Here is a 17,524-nt window from a genome sequence, read left to right on the forward strand (position 1 = left end):
TAGCACATTGCACCTGAAAACTTACATGTCTATTAAATTGTTAATATGTACCAATAAATTCATAAATTAGTTTTGGGTGCACAAAAATCATTTTTATACATTTATAGTCTTAGCTAAAAATATTACGCAGAGAGAGAGAGAGAGAGAGAGAGAGAGAGAGAGAGAGAGAGAGAGAGAGAGAGAGAGAGAGAGAGAGAGAGAGAGAGAGAGAGAGAGAGAGAGAGAGAGAGAGAGAGAGAGAGAGAGAGAGAGAGAGAGAGAGAGAGAGAGAGAGAGAGAGAGAGAGAGAGAGAGAGAGAGAGAGAGAGAGAGAGAGGAAAATGAAATGAAATGTTATATTAACGTCTTCAAAAGGCCAAAGTGACCTATGAGACCAGAAAGTTACAATGTGGTGGATCGGATACAAAGTCAGAGTAGTAACAAGATGACAAAATGACAAAATAAAATTCTATGGAATCCTAAACTGCTAGGTGTGAACTAAGCAGCTAGCTGTAGATCACAAGAGATCCAACATCGGTCACTGGCGGATCTCATCAATCTCCTCCATGGTCAGTAGTCTGACCAGGTGTCGTGCATGTCGGGCCAAAGTGATCCGAATCCTTTGATGCAGCCTCCATCAATGTTGTGTAGTCCTCCGCAATCGTGGGCGTCTGGATCTCCCCAGCTCGGTCGCTTGGTCGATCAGTGTGCCTCTGGTGTGAGGCGACGAGCTCTATTGTGGTAGTAGCTCCTCCGGATGTCCAATGGCAGCTCTAAAGAAGTCTGTGATCTGTCTCTGAGACTGGCTAGCCTCTCCTCTCACCAAGCTCTCTCTGTGTCTGCGCAGCTCGAGCAAAAACAAACCCAGGCATCTCTGATCCTCGTATCGCATGACTCTGGAGAGTGGTCCAAAGCCCTCTCTGAACAAGCAATGGAAGCGGCCTCGTATTTCGTAGTAGACGGGGCAGTGGTATGTGTAGTGTAACTCTGTCTCAGGCTCGATGTCACACAGGGGGCATGTCCTGGCCTCTGCTGGTACTCCACTGTATCTGCTAGTCTCGATCCGCAGCTGGTGTGAAGATGTGCGTATCTGGCATGCTCTCTGTAGAAAGCCATCTTCGTGTCCAGCTCCTATGTTGGTTGTATCCATGTCCTCCTGGTGTCTAGTTGAGTGAGGTCCTGGCGGATGAGCCCGGTGATCTCGGACTGTGTAAGAGTCAGAGAGGGTGCATCCAGTGAGTACTGAAAGGGAGGTAATCTGTCTATGCTGAACCCATGCGCTTGAAACCATGATGTCATCTCCCCATACGAGCATGTTGTATCTCCTTGCATGGCTAATTGTCGAGAGGACTCAAGTGCAAGGCGGACATATCTGTCTCTAGGAAGTTCCCATATGCGGTGTATGAAGGAGACAGATTTGGTGAGCCCCTTAACCACTAGTTGGGGGGAAGCTAGCTCTGCTCGGACAATAGCACGTGGTACTGAAGCCTTTGCTCTAATGAGCCGCGAGATCACAGAGGCCAAAGGCTTCTCCGTGTCCCCCTATCCATCAGTGCGGTTTGTCCTCTCGTGATGATCCAATGAAGGTCCCCAAATCTCAGCAATATAAAGCAATGTAGAAGCCACCAAACTGTCAAAGAGCTAGAGCTTAGTCCGAGGCTTCTGAAACTGAACGTGTGAACACATCCTTTCCATTCTACCCAATGCTGCATGGGCTCTGGTCAATCTAGTCTCTGCTGTCCTCCTCAATGAAAATGCTGGCCTACTAAAAACCACTCCAAGGTAAGTGTAAGCATTTGTATACTCCACTGTCTCCTGGCCGTATGTGAATGCGGGCGCTGACCTCCTGATCCACTGTGGGGTGGTATTAAATACCATGACCTTGGTTTTACCAAGGTTGACGGACAAACCACTTTCTTGGGCAAACCTATGCAAAGCATCCAAGCGACGTTGCATCCCCTCCGGAGAGTCGGAGATCAACACAATATCATCAGCATATAACAATAGTGGAATCCATGTCCCTGCCAGCTGTATACCTCTATCACCATCTCTCTCAATGTAGTCAGAAACCTCATCCACATACATACCAAATAGAGTAGGAGAGAGCGGGCAACCCTGCTTCACCCCAATAGTTGAGTGAACTGGTGTGGATAGACCCTCTGAGGTGCATACATGCCCCACTACTGACCTGTATAATGCCATAAATGAGCTCTGTGGGTACTCCCATCTGCTGTAAATTGCGCATCAATCTAGCTCTGGGTACTGTGTCAAATGCTTTGCGGAAATCCACAAAGCTACAATAGATCCGTCTCCCATTTGATTTGCCCTCCTCAATGATGTCAAGATATGGTCAAGAGTAGAAAAACCCCTCCTGAACCCTGCCTGCCCAGCTGCGCGTATCCTCTCCCTCTCTCCCCATCTACTCAGCTGCTGCTTAAGAATAGATGCGTACAACCGTACCAATGTGTGTCCAATCATGATAGTGCGATAATTCCCTGGCTCCTTAGGGTCTCCCAACTTGAAGATAGGTACAATAGTAGATAGGCTCCAAGTATCAGGCAAGCCCTCACACATGGCACGGTTAAACATAACTGCTAGAAGCTCTGCTAGTAGATCTCTAGCATGCGTGAAATGCTCAGCCACTAAGCCATCATGATCATATGCTCTCCCAGTCCTCATCCTGTCAATGGCCTTCCTCACCATCTCAGCGGTGAAAAAAGGACATGTGTGTGGGCATGGATCGGGGGGGCTGCTCAGACACTGTGTACAGAGATGATGCGTACTGGCCCTAGGCCTCTATAGAAGTGATGGCAGAGGGAAGGGGGTGCTCATGAAAGAGCCGCCATGCCTCACGTGAGTCCTCACTCAAGAATAGCTGGTATAGATCGTGCTCTAGGTGAGCCAAAAATGCCCTCTTCTTCCACCGCACTAGGCGTCGAAAGTCAATCTGTGACTGCCTGTGAGTGATGTCCCCCAAAAGCACCTCCCTCTAAAGTCTAGCTCTAGTGTCCCGGCATTCCTCATCATACTGACTGTTCTAGGGCATGCTCTCCGAACGGCGTCTCTGCTCAGGCCGGGTATGTGGGTATGCCTCTACTGTTGCATCATGTAGTGTCTGTGTCAGTATAGTAGTAAGCTCCTCCAGAGGCCGCCCTGGCTCCTCTGTGCACAGGCGTCTGTAGATCCATCTATGTATACAGAGTCCGTCTCCCGCTTGAAGGTGTAGCGAGTAGGGGCTGCTGCCCGTGGCCTGTGTGCTACACTAAACTGAAAAGAGACGGTCACGACACGAGCATGATCCAATGCCACGCCAACAGGTCTGGGTCCAACGGTGAGATCTTGGATACTAGAGATGAGGCTTGGATGTGCCATGACATAATCCATTGTGCTGGCTCCATGTCTGTGTGGAAAGCATATATCACCCCCCACAACGAGAAATCTTTGTAGGCCATTCAAGATGGCCAATCCGTGTGTGTGTGTGTGTGTGTGTGTGTGTGTGAGAGAGAGAGAGAGAGAGAGAGAGAGAGAGAGAGAGAGAGAGAGAGAGAGAGAGAGAGAGAGAGAGAGTAATATTAACATCTTCAAAAGGCCAAAATGACCTATGAGACCAAAAGGTTACATGTGGTGAATCTAATACCAGGTTTGGGTACAAAAAGTACAAAGAACTGAAAAGAAAATAGTGGGTAGGGGTGGGGTGAAAGCTGATACAAGGGGGATACAAAGGGTGAGCTGATACAATGGAGCTCTCTGACAGTCGAGGCATCATATACATATACATCAGTATCCAAAAGGCTATATAGATTCAATGCCCTCCAAGGTAGACACACACACACACACACATTTCTCTCTCTTTCTCTCTTTTGATTTTCTACACACACACACACACATCTCTCTCTCTCTCTCTCTCTCTCTCTCTCTCTCTCTCTCTCTCTCTCTCTCTCTCTCTCTGTGCAGCCGTTTTTTGACCTAGTAGACAGCAGTCCACTCTTTTGATCATAACTTCTTCATCCGAACTCCGATTTGGGTGATCTATAGCCTCAATCGAAGAGCACGAAGTCCTCTACGCATTGATGTAAAGACATAAATTTTCAGAGTTATGGAAGGCGTTTCTGTAGCAGCATTTCCGAAGTGAACAGGTTCAACTAAATTGATTCTCATCTCCTATTTTACATACAATGTCTTCCGGCACTCGCAAGGGTTCTTCTTCTTCAACAAGGTCCACAACCATTGTGGAAAATGATCCAAAATCTCCTAAGTGTGGAGATAGCAACACAACCACCCAACCAACGACATCGGAAACCATGATCATGGCGTACTTGGTATCATTGCAAGAGACCGTAAACAAACAAGACGAAGACTTACGAGCACTTGCAATGGAGAATGGCACACTAAGGGTACTTGTGGTTGAGAATGAGAATCTCAAGAGGACATTTGAGATGCAAACAACACGTTTGATGCAACTTGAAGAGGAAGTCAAGGAATGTAAACGCTCTCTTGTGGACTTGAATGCTTTGAAGGAGCGGATGAGCAAAGTAGAGCATGACCATGTATTGAAAGAGGAGAAATTTGACACTATGAGCCGGGATGTATGCGACATGAAAAATGTATGCACAAACAAGTCTTGGGCTGATGTATGTGGTAGCAATGTGGTTTCTAATTCCTCACTCATGCAAGCTATGGTTCAAACAAAGAATGTTGAGAATGTGGATGTGGAGGAGTTGAAGGAACGGGAGCGACGTTCCAAGAACATTGTTATTCGTGGAATTCCCGAAAAGAAGTTAGAGACACCTCCTTCTCTTGCCATTGTTATTGAAGATTTCTTCAAAACCCACTTTGGCATGTCCGGAGTTATGGTCTATGGAGCACATAGAGTGGGGAAGCAAGGAGCTCCTCGCTCGGGAGAACGGCCAATTGTATGCACCATGCCGGATGAGACCAAGCGAAAGATTATCCTTGATAATAGTTGGATCTATTTGAGGGATACAAAATGTTTTGTATGTGAAGATCGCACTATTAAGCAACAAAATATGCGTCGCAAGGCATATGAGGAAAAGAATAATAAAAACAAGGAGATCTCTCATGAAGAAAATGTGCCCAAGGAGGAGGCAAGTCTCTCAAGCAAATAGGGATGCGTGACCTATGAGACCGAGTTACAATTGAAAATATGCTTTTGGAATTGTAATGGATATCCATGGAATGCGGGGGTTGGCATTGATGAACTAACAAGCAAAGCCGATGTTGTACTTCTTGTTGAAACTTGGGAGCATGATACACAAAGGATTAACGGCTTGGAGGATTACAATGTACATTCATTGATGTGGTCAAAGAATCTCAAGCAACGAAGAGGACAAGGAGGGTTAGCATGTATGGTTAAGAAAGGATTGGAAGATTTTGTATCAATTGTGAAAGATGACAAGTACAAACGTTATGTATGGCTGAAAATTATGACACCAAAAAGAGCACCCATTTTTGTAGCCGGTTGCTACATTCCTCATCATGATTCTCCCTTTTATGCTTGCATGGATAGAGATCAACCATTTTCTGATTTGGAAGAGGACATTGCTTATTTCAAAGGTGAAGGTGATGTTATTGTATTTGGGGATATGAATGCTCGCACAAAAACATTGCAACATGATACTCAACAATTTGATATGCCATACATTTCAAGGGAGTTGGAGGAAGTTCACTTGTATGATTGTACTTCAATGGATGAGAAAGAGCCGGATCACTATGGAAAGTTACTTTTACACATGTGTAATAGCACGGGTATGCTCATTGCCAATGGTGTATCTTTGTGGAGTGGAACCAATGGATTTACATGTAGAAGACATAATGGGGATAGTGTGATTGACTATATGCTACTCTCTGAAGCCATCATGTATCGCATAAAGAGTTTTATGTTTGGTCAATGGACCCCGGAATCCGACCATCGCACCTTATGTATTGACCTTTCATGTGGAGAAGCAACTAAGTATGATAATCTCAGCCAAAGGAAAGAGAAGTTATCACTATGTATGGATTTCAAACGGGCAGCAATGTACATTGAAATGGTTGAGCAAAAATTATGGATGACAAAGCTTCAATGTGATGCACCATTGGAAACTAAATGGGAAGCTTTCAAGAAAGCTATTTGTTCTTGTGCGGAAGAATGCTTTGCCATAAAGCATCTCCATGGTATCAACAAAGATAGATCACGCAAAAGGTGGTTTGATAAAGAATGTCAAGATGCTCGAAAGTCCTTGATAAAGCTTGATGCAACTATGGACAAAGACAACTATCAAAGTCATTTGCATACATACAAGGCATTGATTCAAAAGAAGAGAAGAAGATGGGAAGTAAAGCAATAAGAATTTCAAGTCCAAGAAAAGGCACATGCACGTGGAAGATTTTGGAGAAACTTGAGAGGCAAGCGAGTTGAGAATTTTGGTAACTTGAGTCTAGTGGATATGTACACACATTGTAGGCAATTATATGAGCAAGAAAATACTGAAAAATGCCATTTTATGGTTCACTCCCATGTATGCCATCTTTTTTTACTATTGAGAATGTATGCGGTGGGCTTGAAAAGTTGGCCACTCGCAAAGCGGGAGATCTTCAAGGTATCAAGCCGGAGATGATCAAATGGACGGGAGATTTTACCCATGAGTGGATGTGTGATATGTTCAACCTTGCACTTCAACATGGTATGCCTTATGATTGGAGTACTAATTGGGTTAAGCCTTTGCATAAAGGAGGGGATGTAAAGAATGTAAGCAACTACCGGACTATAATGATTGGGTCTGTTATGGCAAAGTTGTTTGGGTGCATAATGGAGATGAAATTGAGTGATTGGGCTGAAGAGAATGACAAGCGTGCAAAGGGACAAGCGGGTTTTCGTCGATGCCATAGCACCATTGATCATCTTGTCACTCTTCGTGTTCTCATGGAGGAAAGTCGGTTGAAAGGCAAGCGATTGTATTGTTGTTTTGTAGACTTTAAGAAAGTCTTTGATATGATTCCACGTAACAATTTGTGGAGAAGGATGGAAGAACTCCAAGTGCCAAGTGAGTTTATGCTTGCGGTTTCTCGAATCTATGAGAAGGTGATTTGTCAATTGCGCATGGGAAGAGAAATTTCAGAAATTTTTGTAAGCACTATTGGGGTTAAACAAGGATGTCCATTGTCACCAACTCTCTTTGGTCTATGCATCGATCAATTGGAACAAATGGTACTTGACTTTATGCAAGAAGAAGGCATTGAAGAGGTCACTATTTGCAATGCGGTAATCATGCTTTTGTTGTATGCGGATGATGTAGTGCTTCTAGCACACACTTTAGAAGATGCACAAAAGCTTATGGTTGTCCTTGAGAACTTTTGCTTGCATAGTGGGCTGATTGTAAATGAATCCAAAACAAAGGTTATGCTTGTGAAAACCAACCATAAGGAGAAGCCATGCATTGTGTACAACAACGAGACACTTGAAGTTGTTGAGAGCTTTAAGTACCTTGGCCTTGAGGTTCCATCCAATCACAAGTGGCATGAATGTGCTATGCGTCGTTTGGAAGCGGGAAAGAGAGCATATTATGCATTTGAGAACATGTGTAATGCGGGAAACATCAAGTGTTGGGTTCTCAAGAAGTATCTTTTTGATGCATTGGTGACACCGGTTCTTCTTTATGGAGTTGAAGTGTGGGGCGGGAGCATCTCAAAGTCTACTTGGAAAGAGTTTGAGAATGTCCAAAAGCGTTTTCTTACAAACTTTCTCCAAGTTAAGACACAAACACCATATATGCTCCTACTTCTTGAGTCGGGATCTCTTCCAATTGAGGTTATGGGCATGGAAAGGGTTGTGGAGTACATGATAAAGATGCGTCAAAACCCCTCACATCGACTTCCTACAATTGCATGGGAAGCAAGCAAAAAAGTTCAAAAGACGCATAAAAGCAAGATCTTGAGCACGGGATGGATGCAAGACATAAAGAAGTGGTTTGGGAGATGGGATGCATTACACTTGCTACATGATGCCTCAATTGACTCTCAAGTGAATGAAGCTTTTCTACAACGCCAATGTATTACGGCTTGGGAGAAATCCGGTGGGTCACGCTTCATACATTACACCACCTATATTGCCCCCAACTACAAAACCATGTTCTTCGCTGAGAGAGGAAACCGTACTCACACTTACATGCTTGAGCCTATTCCCTTGTCCGCGATACGCACTATCGCAACAATTCGACTTAGCTCCCATTTCCTTCGATGCGAGATAGGGCGTTGGGGCAATGGAGAAGAGTCAAATCGATTGTGCACATTATGCTCACTGCAAGTTCGAGAGTCTGAGTACCACACACTACTAGAGTGCTCAGCTTTTGATCACATCCGAACTTGCTTCTCTCACATTTTCAGCCATAACTTAGACCTACACACTTTCCTCTCCCAGCCAAAGTGTGGGCTCTCCATTGCGACTCTCATCACTACAATTTTGGAGCATCGAGAGTCACTCATTAGTCATACACATACTACATCACATGTAACTTTGGTCCCATAGGTCATATTTGACCTCCGAGGACGATAATAAAATCTATCTATCTATCTGTTAGGACGGCTCTTATGTTGCGCCAGTATGGTATGGATCCTCTGTCGTAGTCTGCGTCGATGTCGAAAGGGCCCCCTCATCCGTGGGTGACATAGGAGCCGTCCTGAGAGAGAGAGAGAGAGAGAGAGAGAGAGAGAGAGAGAGAGCTGCTACAGCGGATTCATTATATCAGTGAGATACATACCTTTGTGTTTGTGGTTTTCGCTACTACATGGGTCGAGGTGGACAGAGTTTCGGGCAGATTTGTGTAGACTTGATAATCGACAGATAGCACCTTTCACTACTTGACTAGAGTATCTTTATCCCTAGATGTATCTTGTGGTTTGTTATGGAATTTTTCCCCATGATTTCATTGGTACTTCTTGTAGGGTCTATACCTTGCACTTTCCTTTTAAAGGTGAATCTGGGCTTATCCTGGATTCATCTAGGTATATTTTTTAGTCGTATAGTGGACATGCAAACTTAACTTCACGTTGTGAAGTTTTTGTCCGAGTTACAACCAGCTGCTATTGTGTTAATTCTTTCAGGTGCGTATGCCCTATCAACTACCTCATTTTTGTGCTATTTCTTCCAATTTAATGCTTCTTTTAGTGCTAGGCTTCATTATGGCTGAGTCTGCCCTTGATCTTTGAGTCTTGAGATAGAAACTCAGTATGCTGAACTTTGTGGTGATGTATGCTCATGTGTGTGTGTGATGTGTTGGGAGCATATGTTAGTACCTAGTTCTACACCCACTATTGGGCATTGACGATGTTAGTGGGGATGTCGTGGTATTTAGTCAATACTATGCATGTTGGAGCTGATGGCAATATTGTCTTGTGGGTGACTACCATGGGTCTGTACCTTGCACTCTCCTTTAAAGGTGAACTTGGGCTTATCCTGGATACATCTAGGTATATAAGGTTGTCTCATTGGTTCCTAATCTTAGATGACTCGAAAGATCTGGCGTGTCTTTTGTGTTTCACTGTTTTCTCACGAGTTATATTTTCTGGAGCTCGAATTCTTTTGGTGTACATGTGTGCATGATATCTTATTTTTTCTGGTTCGTAGAATGCTCCTTATAAAGCATGGATATATGTTTTCAGTGTGGTGATGTATCTTCCAACCATTTTCAGTAGCGGGTATGAGAGTTTTTGTGTGCTTCACTATGATTTTTGTGTTTAAATGGCAGCAAAACAAAGAAGTACATTCATGAAAACAAGATGTCATGCCGTTTAATCCTCCACAGGATTTCTATTTTTAAGTTTTCCATTATGAATTTCTCTAATAGTGCAAACCAGTTTCAGCATCTCTTGAATGCAGATCTGGAGATATTGATCTTCCACCTGTGGAGCCACAAATAACAACAAGTTCAAGTCCCACAACGCTATCTTTGGCAAAGTATCTTCAATCTGTAGGGGCAAAGATGTATGGTGCATTCTGGTGCTCCCACTGCTATGAACAGAAGCAGGTATGTCTTTTGATTTCATAAGCTGGACACTTGCCAAAGTTTTACGAAGTTTCCCATATTATGATACAAAACTTTTAGCCTCAAACCTTGGACTATTTTGTCTACACATACATCTACACATCGTGTCTTGTATAGACCTTCTAGGTGCATTCTGTTTTGCAGTGTGCAATGTCCAGCAGGTTGCATAAGACCTAGTTGTGTCTGAGCTGTGTGACGATTTGTCCAGACGTACGTGAGTGGTTTCTCTTGAATATTTGGCTATTGTTATGAGGAACTAGTTGGTGCAGATGTTTGGGCGGGAGGCAATGAAATACTTGGATTACGTGGAATGTTATCCTGAGGGGTACAGGCGAGGGGTGAAAATTGCAAAAGCTTGTGAATCGGCAAAAATTGATGGTTTCCCTACTTGGATTATCAAGGGGCAAGTAAGTTCCCTCCCCCCCCCCCCCCCCCCCCCCCCCCCCCCCCCCCCCCCCTTCCCCTTTCCGGCGGCGTGTGTGTGGGTTCTCTGTCCCTTTCTCCCTTTATGTTTGGCTTATGTGTGTAGCATAAGAATTGAGGCAGAGATTTCATTCCTTGGTGCTTGGCATCTGCAGGTGCTTTCTGGTGAACAAGAGCTGTCTGAGATTGCTCGTGTTGCAGGCTTTGAAGGTCTCAGCACAACAGCCAAATGAGCAGTTCTTGTTAAGAAATTTGATTTGGTAGTAGACATTTCCCAGAGACATTTTTCCCTTGATGTCGCCTTGACTCATTTGTAACTTGTGAGCACAGGCACATTGCCGTTGTCTCTCTTCTGTCATTGATTTGCTACTGAAATGGAGCATTGTCACATATAGGAGCTAGTTATCCATGTGTAACTTGTGACTATGTTCTAACTATTCCGCCAATCAATTCAAACTGGAACTTTGAAGGTTTTACTACTTGCTCTCTACTCTTTGCATGGAGTACTGTTGCACTGAGATGAGCCACTCCAAGCCTATTGTGTTGCAGGAGTGTCTTTAAAGGGGCTGTTGACAGGACTGTGGAGTGATATTGTGGTATTATTGCAATTTTTTATTTAAATTGGATGAAGAACGTTTGGGCCAGCATGAACTCTTGAGTTTATGGAGGTGAATTTTCTCTGATGCTCTCTCTCTCTCTCTCTCTCTCTCTCTCTCTCTCTCAGACGAATGTGAAGCCAGTTTTTTCCTCCTAAAAACCTTACTACTCTCTGCAAAAATACCAATCAATGAATGTTGGGAGATGGGATGACACTTCTGGGAAATATGACTTTACATGTTTTGCAACAGTAGCTTTTTCATCGGAACACTAATCTGCTGGGATGTCGGAGATTGTCGTGGCCTTCGACCCTATGTGAATAGTTGCTAGTTCGCAACGTTATGGAGAGACTTTAAAGGTTGATGTGTAGTTCACAACGTTATGGAGAGACTTTAAAGATGATGTGAGACTGATATTGAGATACTTGTAGGGCAACACTCGTATAATAACCTGTGAACAGGCTTGGAGTTTCTATAACAAAAATTTGTATCATTTTGTTTTGGGGTTTGGCTTACTTTTAGCCTCGAATACCTGGATTATAATAACTTTAGGTTCAGCATGACTGCTCCATATCCAAATGTCTACTAAGTTTTGGTTTTTGATAAGGTCTGCCTGAAACTATTTTGCTTGGATTACAGATGATGATAATGAAATGTTGGCATGGTTGCTTCCACATAGTGATACTCCTTTGGCACGTAGCTAGTTACTGAGCTTGGTGGATTTGGCACCTTCCATAGTGTATCTTTCAGATGATACGTCATCAATTATACCTGACTAGCACTAGGGATTAGGGGTATTGAATTTTTCTTTCCAGCTACTTTGGTTCTGAACCATGTCTAAAAGTGATATTTTGGGAGGAACTGCACTTAATGTCCTTTGGTGACTTTGGAATAACCCAACCTCTTGGAGTTCAGGTTTCATGATTACCTGAAATTTATCAACCTTTTGTTGAAGATTTGCGCGTTTTGCTCATTATTTATGGTTGGGAAACAGCCAGACTGATGGCGTGGAGACCTTGTAGTCACCTATTTGTTTCCTTTGGATTGGGTATTTGTCTTGCGAAATGTCAATAACTGTGGGTTTCCTTGTTTGCTAACTGTAATACATTATAGGCTGTTGGTACGGATACCTTCCTATATCCCAATGGTTTAGGGAAGACTTCTGTGAGCTGATGGTAAGAGTCTCCTAGCTTGTAATATGCAATTCTAAGTATTCAAAAGTGAATTGAAATGACTTCCAGACCTAGTAGGCAATGTGGGTTTGACATCTCTTGTATGTATTGACTGGTTGACTGCTTTGCAACAAGCAGATTGTATTGAGAGAGAGAGAGAGAGAGAGAGAGAGAGAGAGAGAAGAAGAAGAAGAAGAATAGAGACTTTAATTTCTTAAGAACCCTCAAAGATCTATTCAACGAGTTTTGAACTCAAAACTTGATCCTTCAGAGGAAAGTGGGATAACCAATGAGAGAGAGAGAGAGAGAGAGAGAGAGAGAGAGGAGTAATTGCTTGCCCATTGCTTGTTGGAGCATTAAGGAAGACAATCCATCGATTGGAGCAGAAGTCTTTGTTGATCTCAATATCATCCTAGCCCCAAATATTCGAATAGGCCCTAAGATGATACCCCTACTTGGACTAGGGATAGTCGCATGTAGCTCTCGTCACTGCAATTTGCAACTCCCAATCAAGTTCTAGAAATAAGTTGAGCTGAAGATATTTTTGGAATGGTAGCTCAACTGACATTGAATGAAGTTGTTAACCCTCACGGCTCACGGACACCCTATCACCTACGAGACGGACGTTGTAACTTACAATGGACATTGTATTATTTATTTGGTAGAGTCAGGTACCGGGCTTGTCGGTCCAATACGAAAAGGGTAAGAGTGATCGTCGATGAGAGGCGCACTCTAACTGGGACATTCAAGGGATTAATTGGCTAAGCATGGGCGCCCAAGTGTGAATGGGGTGAGCTCATATAAAAGCAAACTAAATCTAAAATTCACTTATTCTCTCATTTGTACAATAGAAGAGTGCTCTTGCTCCATCTCCATCTCCATCTTCTTCTTCTTTACCTCCTTGTGTGTGTGTGTGTATGTGAGAGAGAGAGAGAGAGAGAGCACGATCGAGCATTGCGGCGGCACGACGGCGGTGAAGCGGTTGAGCGTGACGTAGCGGCGTCTCCTTCTTCTTCGCGGCGAGGAATCCTCCACGGCAGGAGCATAGAGCGGTGAGTGACACACCATTGCCCTCTTTTGAGCTTACTAGTTAAGCTAGTTGTGTGCTTGGAGCCGTTTATGGCTCGCACACAGTGTTAAACAAAGCCCTTGCTTCGACAGTGCGGCAAGGAGCGCTCTTGCCGTGGAGGATTCCTCGTCGCGAAGAAGAAGGAGACGCCGTTACGTCGCGCTCAACCGCTTCACCGCCGTCGTGCCACCGCAATGCTCGATCGCGGTCTCTCTCTCTCTCTCTCTCTCTCACATACACACGCACAAGGAGGTGAAGAAGAAGAAGATGGAGATGGAGATGGAGCAAGAGCACTCTTCAATTGCACAAATGAGAGAATAAGTGAATTTTAGGTTTAGTTGGCTTTTATATGAGCTCACCCCATTCACACTTGGGTGCCCATGCTTAGCCAACTAATCCCTTGAATATCTTAGTTAGAGTGCGTCTCTCATCGGTGATCACTCTTACTCTTTTCCTATTGGACCGACAAGCCCGATACCTGACTCTACCAAATAAATAATACAATGTCCACCGTAGGTTACAACGTCCATCTCGTAGGTGATAGGGTGTCCGTGAGCCGTGAGGGTTAACATGCCCCTTTTTCTGATGTAGATTCCGTCCCCGGAAGCTATTGAGTTGAAGCTCGTTGGTTGAGGTGGAAGAGCATTTGAGATGAATGTCCTTAACCTTTATTAGTCACTACAAAATCAAACAACATTGCACAGTAATTGCATTTTCATAAGCGATTAAAAAGCATATGCAATTTTAGGCAGACAATTGATTGGTAACAGAATTTTAAACAATTTGTTAGCAATAAGCATTAAATTGCAATGTAATCAAATGCATAAATAAATGTAAAGGTAAAAAATTAAACAAGTCTGGGGTCGCTAATTTAACGGTCGAAAGGCACTAGAGATCGACTATTAATACCATGGGTAAGCTTCTTAATTTTCTCTGGTTAATTAAGTTGTTTAATCGCGAGAGCCAAGTATTTCATGTTCGAGGGCTGACTAAAGGCTATACCTAGAGGACCTTGTAGTTAAGATACGATAAAAGGAATTTCTCATGAAATCATCGCCTGACTGATTACCTTTTCTTTGACCCCCCAAAGTGTTTTCACAGTGATTCAATTTGATGTGTGTGCTTATTTTGTATGCCTTGGATTTTTTGCTTTTCAAGGAAAAGCGCCCACATTGGGAACCTCTAGGGCTCTAGTACCATAGGCAATACATGTGAGTGAAGTACCAAATCAAGCTGAGATTTCTCTTTCAGCTTAAGATTTTACATTGTGGCACTTTGATTTTTTGTTTGTTCATTTTCAGCATTTTAATTTTGTAACTTTGGGGGGTCATATAACACTGATACACCTCCCTAGGCTCATCACACTAGTAAACTCCCTTTATAATACTTAAGCGAAAGGTCAATAGGGCCAAGCCCAGTAGAAATCCCTAGTACATTTCACACAATGCTGCCTAAATCGGATTAAGAACCTAAATAACCATTGATTATTAGGAAAGCATTCCCCATGGTATTAAGAGAAGATCTCTAACACCTAACTTGGTCAAACTAGCTTAGTCGGACTTGTTGATTTTTAAAGCTAAACAAGTGATTATGACAAAAAATTACATTGAATTAAATGTTTGTTACTAAGCAAATGTGCTGGATATTATCCTACCAATCACAATCAAAGCAGACAATCATAGATGCAAAAAAGATAAGGGGCAATGCTAATGGACAAGAAACACCTGTTTGTGTCGATGGTCGCACTTGATTTGAAGAGTGGGTCGAGATAAAGATTCCATGAAGGTCCAAATCCTATCAATAGCAACACACTCTTGTACACACTCGGAAACAAAAGGAATACCTCCAGGAGGCACATTAGTGGGAAAAGGTACCAACACTTATTGAACACAACAAAAAACATAAGGAACCCTAACCTAATTATTTGCACTCCCCCTAGAGAGTCAAGGGAATAGGATATTGTAGAGGTTGGGGGGAAACCCTAAGGCTAAACCCCTATCCTCATCGTCGAGATAAACAAAGTCATCATCCATGAGACCATATGTGCCATCCGTGTAGTCCTGTAAATTTTCTTCTTCATCATAGGTGCCCATGTTTACTAAGAAGGTCACTAGACGCCTATAGTCATCTTGGTCAAAAGGGTAGGTTTATGCAATGGGAGAAACGCTCTCTACTAAGTATGGATCAGACGTGGTCAAGAGATGTATCAGCCATTCTAATTCCTCAAAATTTCTCTCATATGCTAGCGTACCTATCAAATCCCATTCACATGCAAGCACTGGAAAGACTATGTGAAATATTTGTGAAAAGTAACGAGGGTACCTCTCACCCAAGGCAGGAGTGGATGACTCTAGCGTACTAGCCATATCTGTACACGCAAATAGATGATGGTTAGAGTGCAAATATTACAAGGGTCGTGTTCTTGTGCATAATTTGTTTTTATGATTTGTGTTATGGCTCTTGCTCTTTTACTTTTTTATCTTGTTTTTGTGAGTATAAGGCTTTATATATACATTCCTTAAGATTGGAGATTAAGAGGTTAGGGAGAAAGGTTGAGAGGGAAGCAAGTGAATAATGGATGTCCACAAACACTCCTCCCTTCCTTGGGTAGATTATATTGTTTGAAATGATGTCGTCACCCTCTATGGATGTATTACATGAGGAGCTAGAAGCTTTATGGAACTCCCCCCTTCCTGAGCTAGGTGGAATAAATTGGTTTTGCCTTGGAGCCCAAACTAGCTCTGGACTAGGTGTGTAGCATTCTGTGATCTTTCCCTTCCCATGGTCTGCCATTGGCTTTAGCGTTACACTGTTTGACTCATATGGGTTTGTTGTCGATAGGGAAGGACACATTTTACGTTTAGGTACCCAAATTTGCTCATTTCCTGTTGGGGTATAAAGCCCAATGTGGTCGCCCAGGTAAGTGGGCGGGCCGCCAGGTATGTACACATATTCTTTTGTAAAAACCTAATAAGAACTCACTATGCTCTACACATCACAGTAGAGCGAGTTCACCATATCGTCGTGCTCTTCTTCTCGCACTCTCTCGCGTCGCACTTCCGCTCGTACTCCTTCAACTGGTATCAAAGCTCAAATCGAGGCTCGGGGCAGCACTGCAGGAGTCTAGAGTCACCAGCTCAGATTGGAGTGAAATTCGACAGGCGAAGACACGGCCCCAAATCCTGTGGGAAGGCCCGAAGGACTTGGTGTTATCAGAATTTCATTCTGAGGTCATCTCGGCCACCGTTCGGCTTCGACAAAGGTCTGCGCAGGCCATTTTCGATTACGTGGTCTCGACGGGTGCAAATCCGACTCTGCAAATTTGGGATTTTCGGCCTACGACTACAGGTGCTGAGGATATCGACACTCCCAGAGTGTTGATTTGTGGGTGTCTACACATCGAAGGACGGCTTACAGTTCTTGGAGGCGTGTCACATACGACACGGACGCATCTATACACAGACTGTAGGCGACATCCACTAGTTCATCAGGTAGCTTGTGTTTGCTGCTTGATATTCCAGATTTCATCCTGACATTGCAGGTACTTCCACATGGGATGTATTGTCAGAGATGATGTATGTTTGTTGAGGGTTTGCTGGCTGTGAGTCACGCAGCAAACAACCGCCGCAGCGGTTACAACATATAGTGGGAAATTTGTGGATGTATGACTTTGTGGGAAGTCTATGTACTGTCAGATTTACTGCAGCTTTTGTTGAGGGTCGAGTGAGGTTTTATTGAGTTGGGGGATTCTCGAATGTTGAGATTCTTTCGGTGATACAGGTCTTGGAGCGATCCCTCGAGCACCTTTAGATAGGCAGCTAGGATGTATTGACTGTGAGTTAGACAGTTGGGATTGCATCTTTGCTTTACTGCCGTTGAGGCATTGTCGCAGTCTATGCTTACAGGGCAGTGACAGGACAGTCAGAGACAGTACAGGTGCAGGACAGGTTTACCCACAGCTTACAGCGTCAGAGAGACAGTGTTTTTTGAGCTGTTTTTTGGTCTGTTTTTGAGTACACCAGAACCATTTTACAAAGGAGACTCTGCCGAAATTTATGCAAAATCTGAAGCTTTCTTGGTTCATTTGACAGGTTGATATTGGTTCAGAGGTCAGTTTACAGGGGAAACTCTGCCGAATTTTTCCCAGGAAAGTAAACCATTGTGAAGCGTAGCTATGGCTGGATTGTTAGGAAATAAGACGTAGCTAAATAGATAATTGAGTAGATTACTTAATGGAGAGAGACA

The 17,524-nt window shown here is 43.5% G+C and overlaps 1 protein-coding gene across 3 annotated transcripts in view; it reads left to right on the forward strand.

Moving 5' to 3' along the window:
* Positions 1 to 11,062, forward strand: part of LTO1 (NAD(P)H dehydrogenase (quinone)s) — a 91,820-nt gene extending 80,758 nt beyond the window's left edge. For 2 of the 3 annotated variants that reach the window (XM_086493176.1, XM_086493177.1), the window contains exons 5-7: positions 9,854 to 10,001; positions 10,289 to 10,426; positions 10,598 to 10,921. In XM_086493176.1, coding sequence (XP_086349302.1) covers positions 9,854 to 10,001; positions 10,289 to 10,426; positions 10,598 to 10,675 — 364 coding nt within the window. In that variant the 3' untranslated portion in view covers positions 10,676 to 10,921. Of the gene's footprint in view, positions 1 to 9,853; positions 10,002 to 10,288; positions 10,427 to 10,597; positions 10,922 to 10,991 lie in introns of those variants that run through there. The other variant, XM_086493178.1, reaches the window with a different exon arrangement.
* The last annotated feature ends 6,462 nt before the right edge of the window (positions 11,063 to 17,524 follow it).

The sequence above is a fragment of the Adiantum capillus-veneris genome, chromosome 21 (genome assembly GCF_014529385.1).
Source record: "Adiantum capillus-veneris isolate H3 chromosome 21, ASM1452938v2, whole genome shotgun sequence".
In the NCBI taxonomy this organism is placed as follows: Eukaryota; Viridiplantae; Streptophyta; class Polypodiopsida; order Polypodiales; family Pteridaceae; genus Adiantum; species Adiantum capillus-veneris.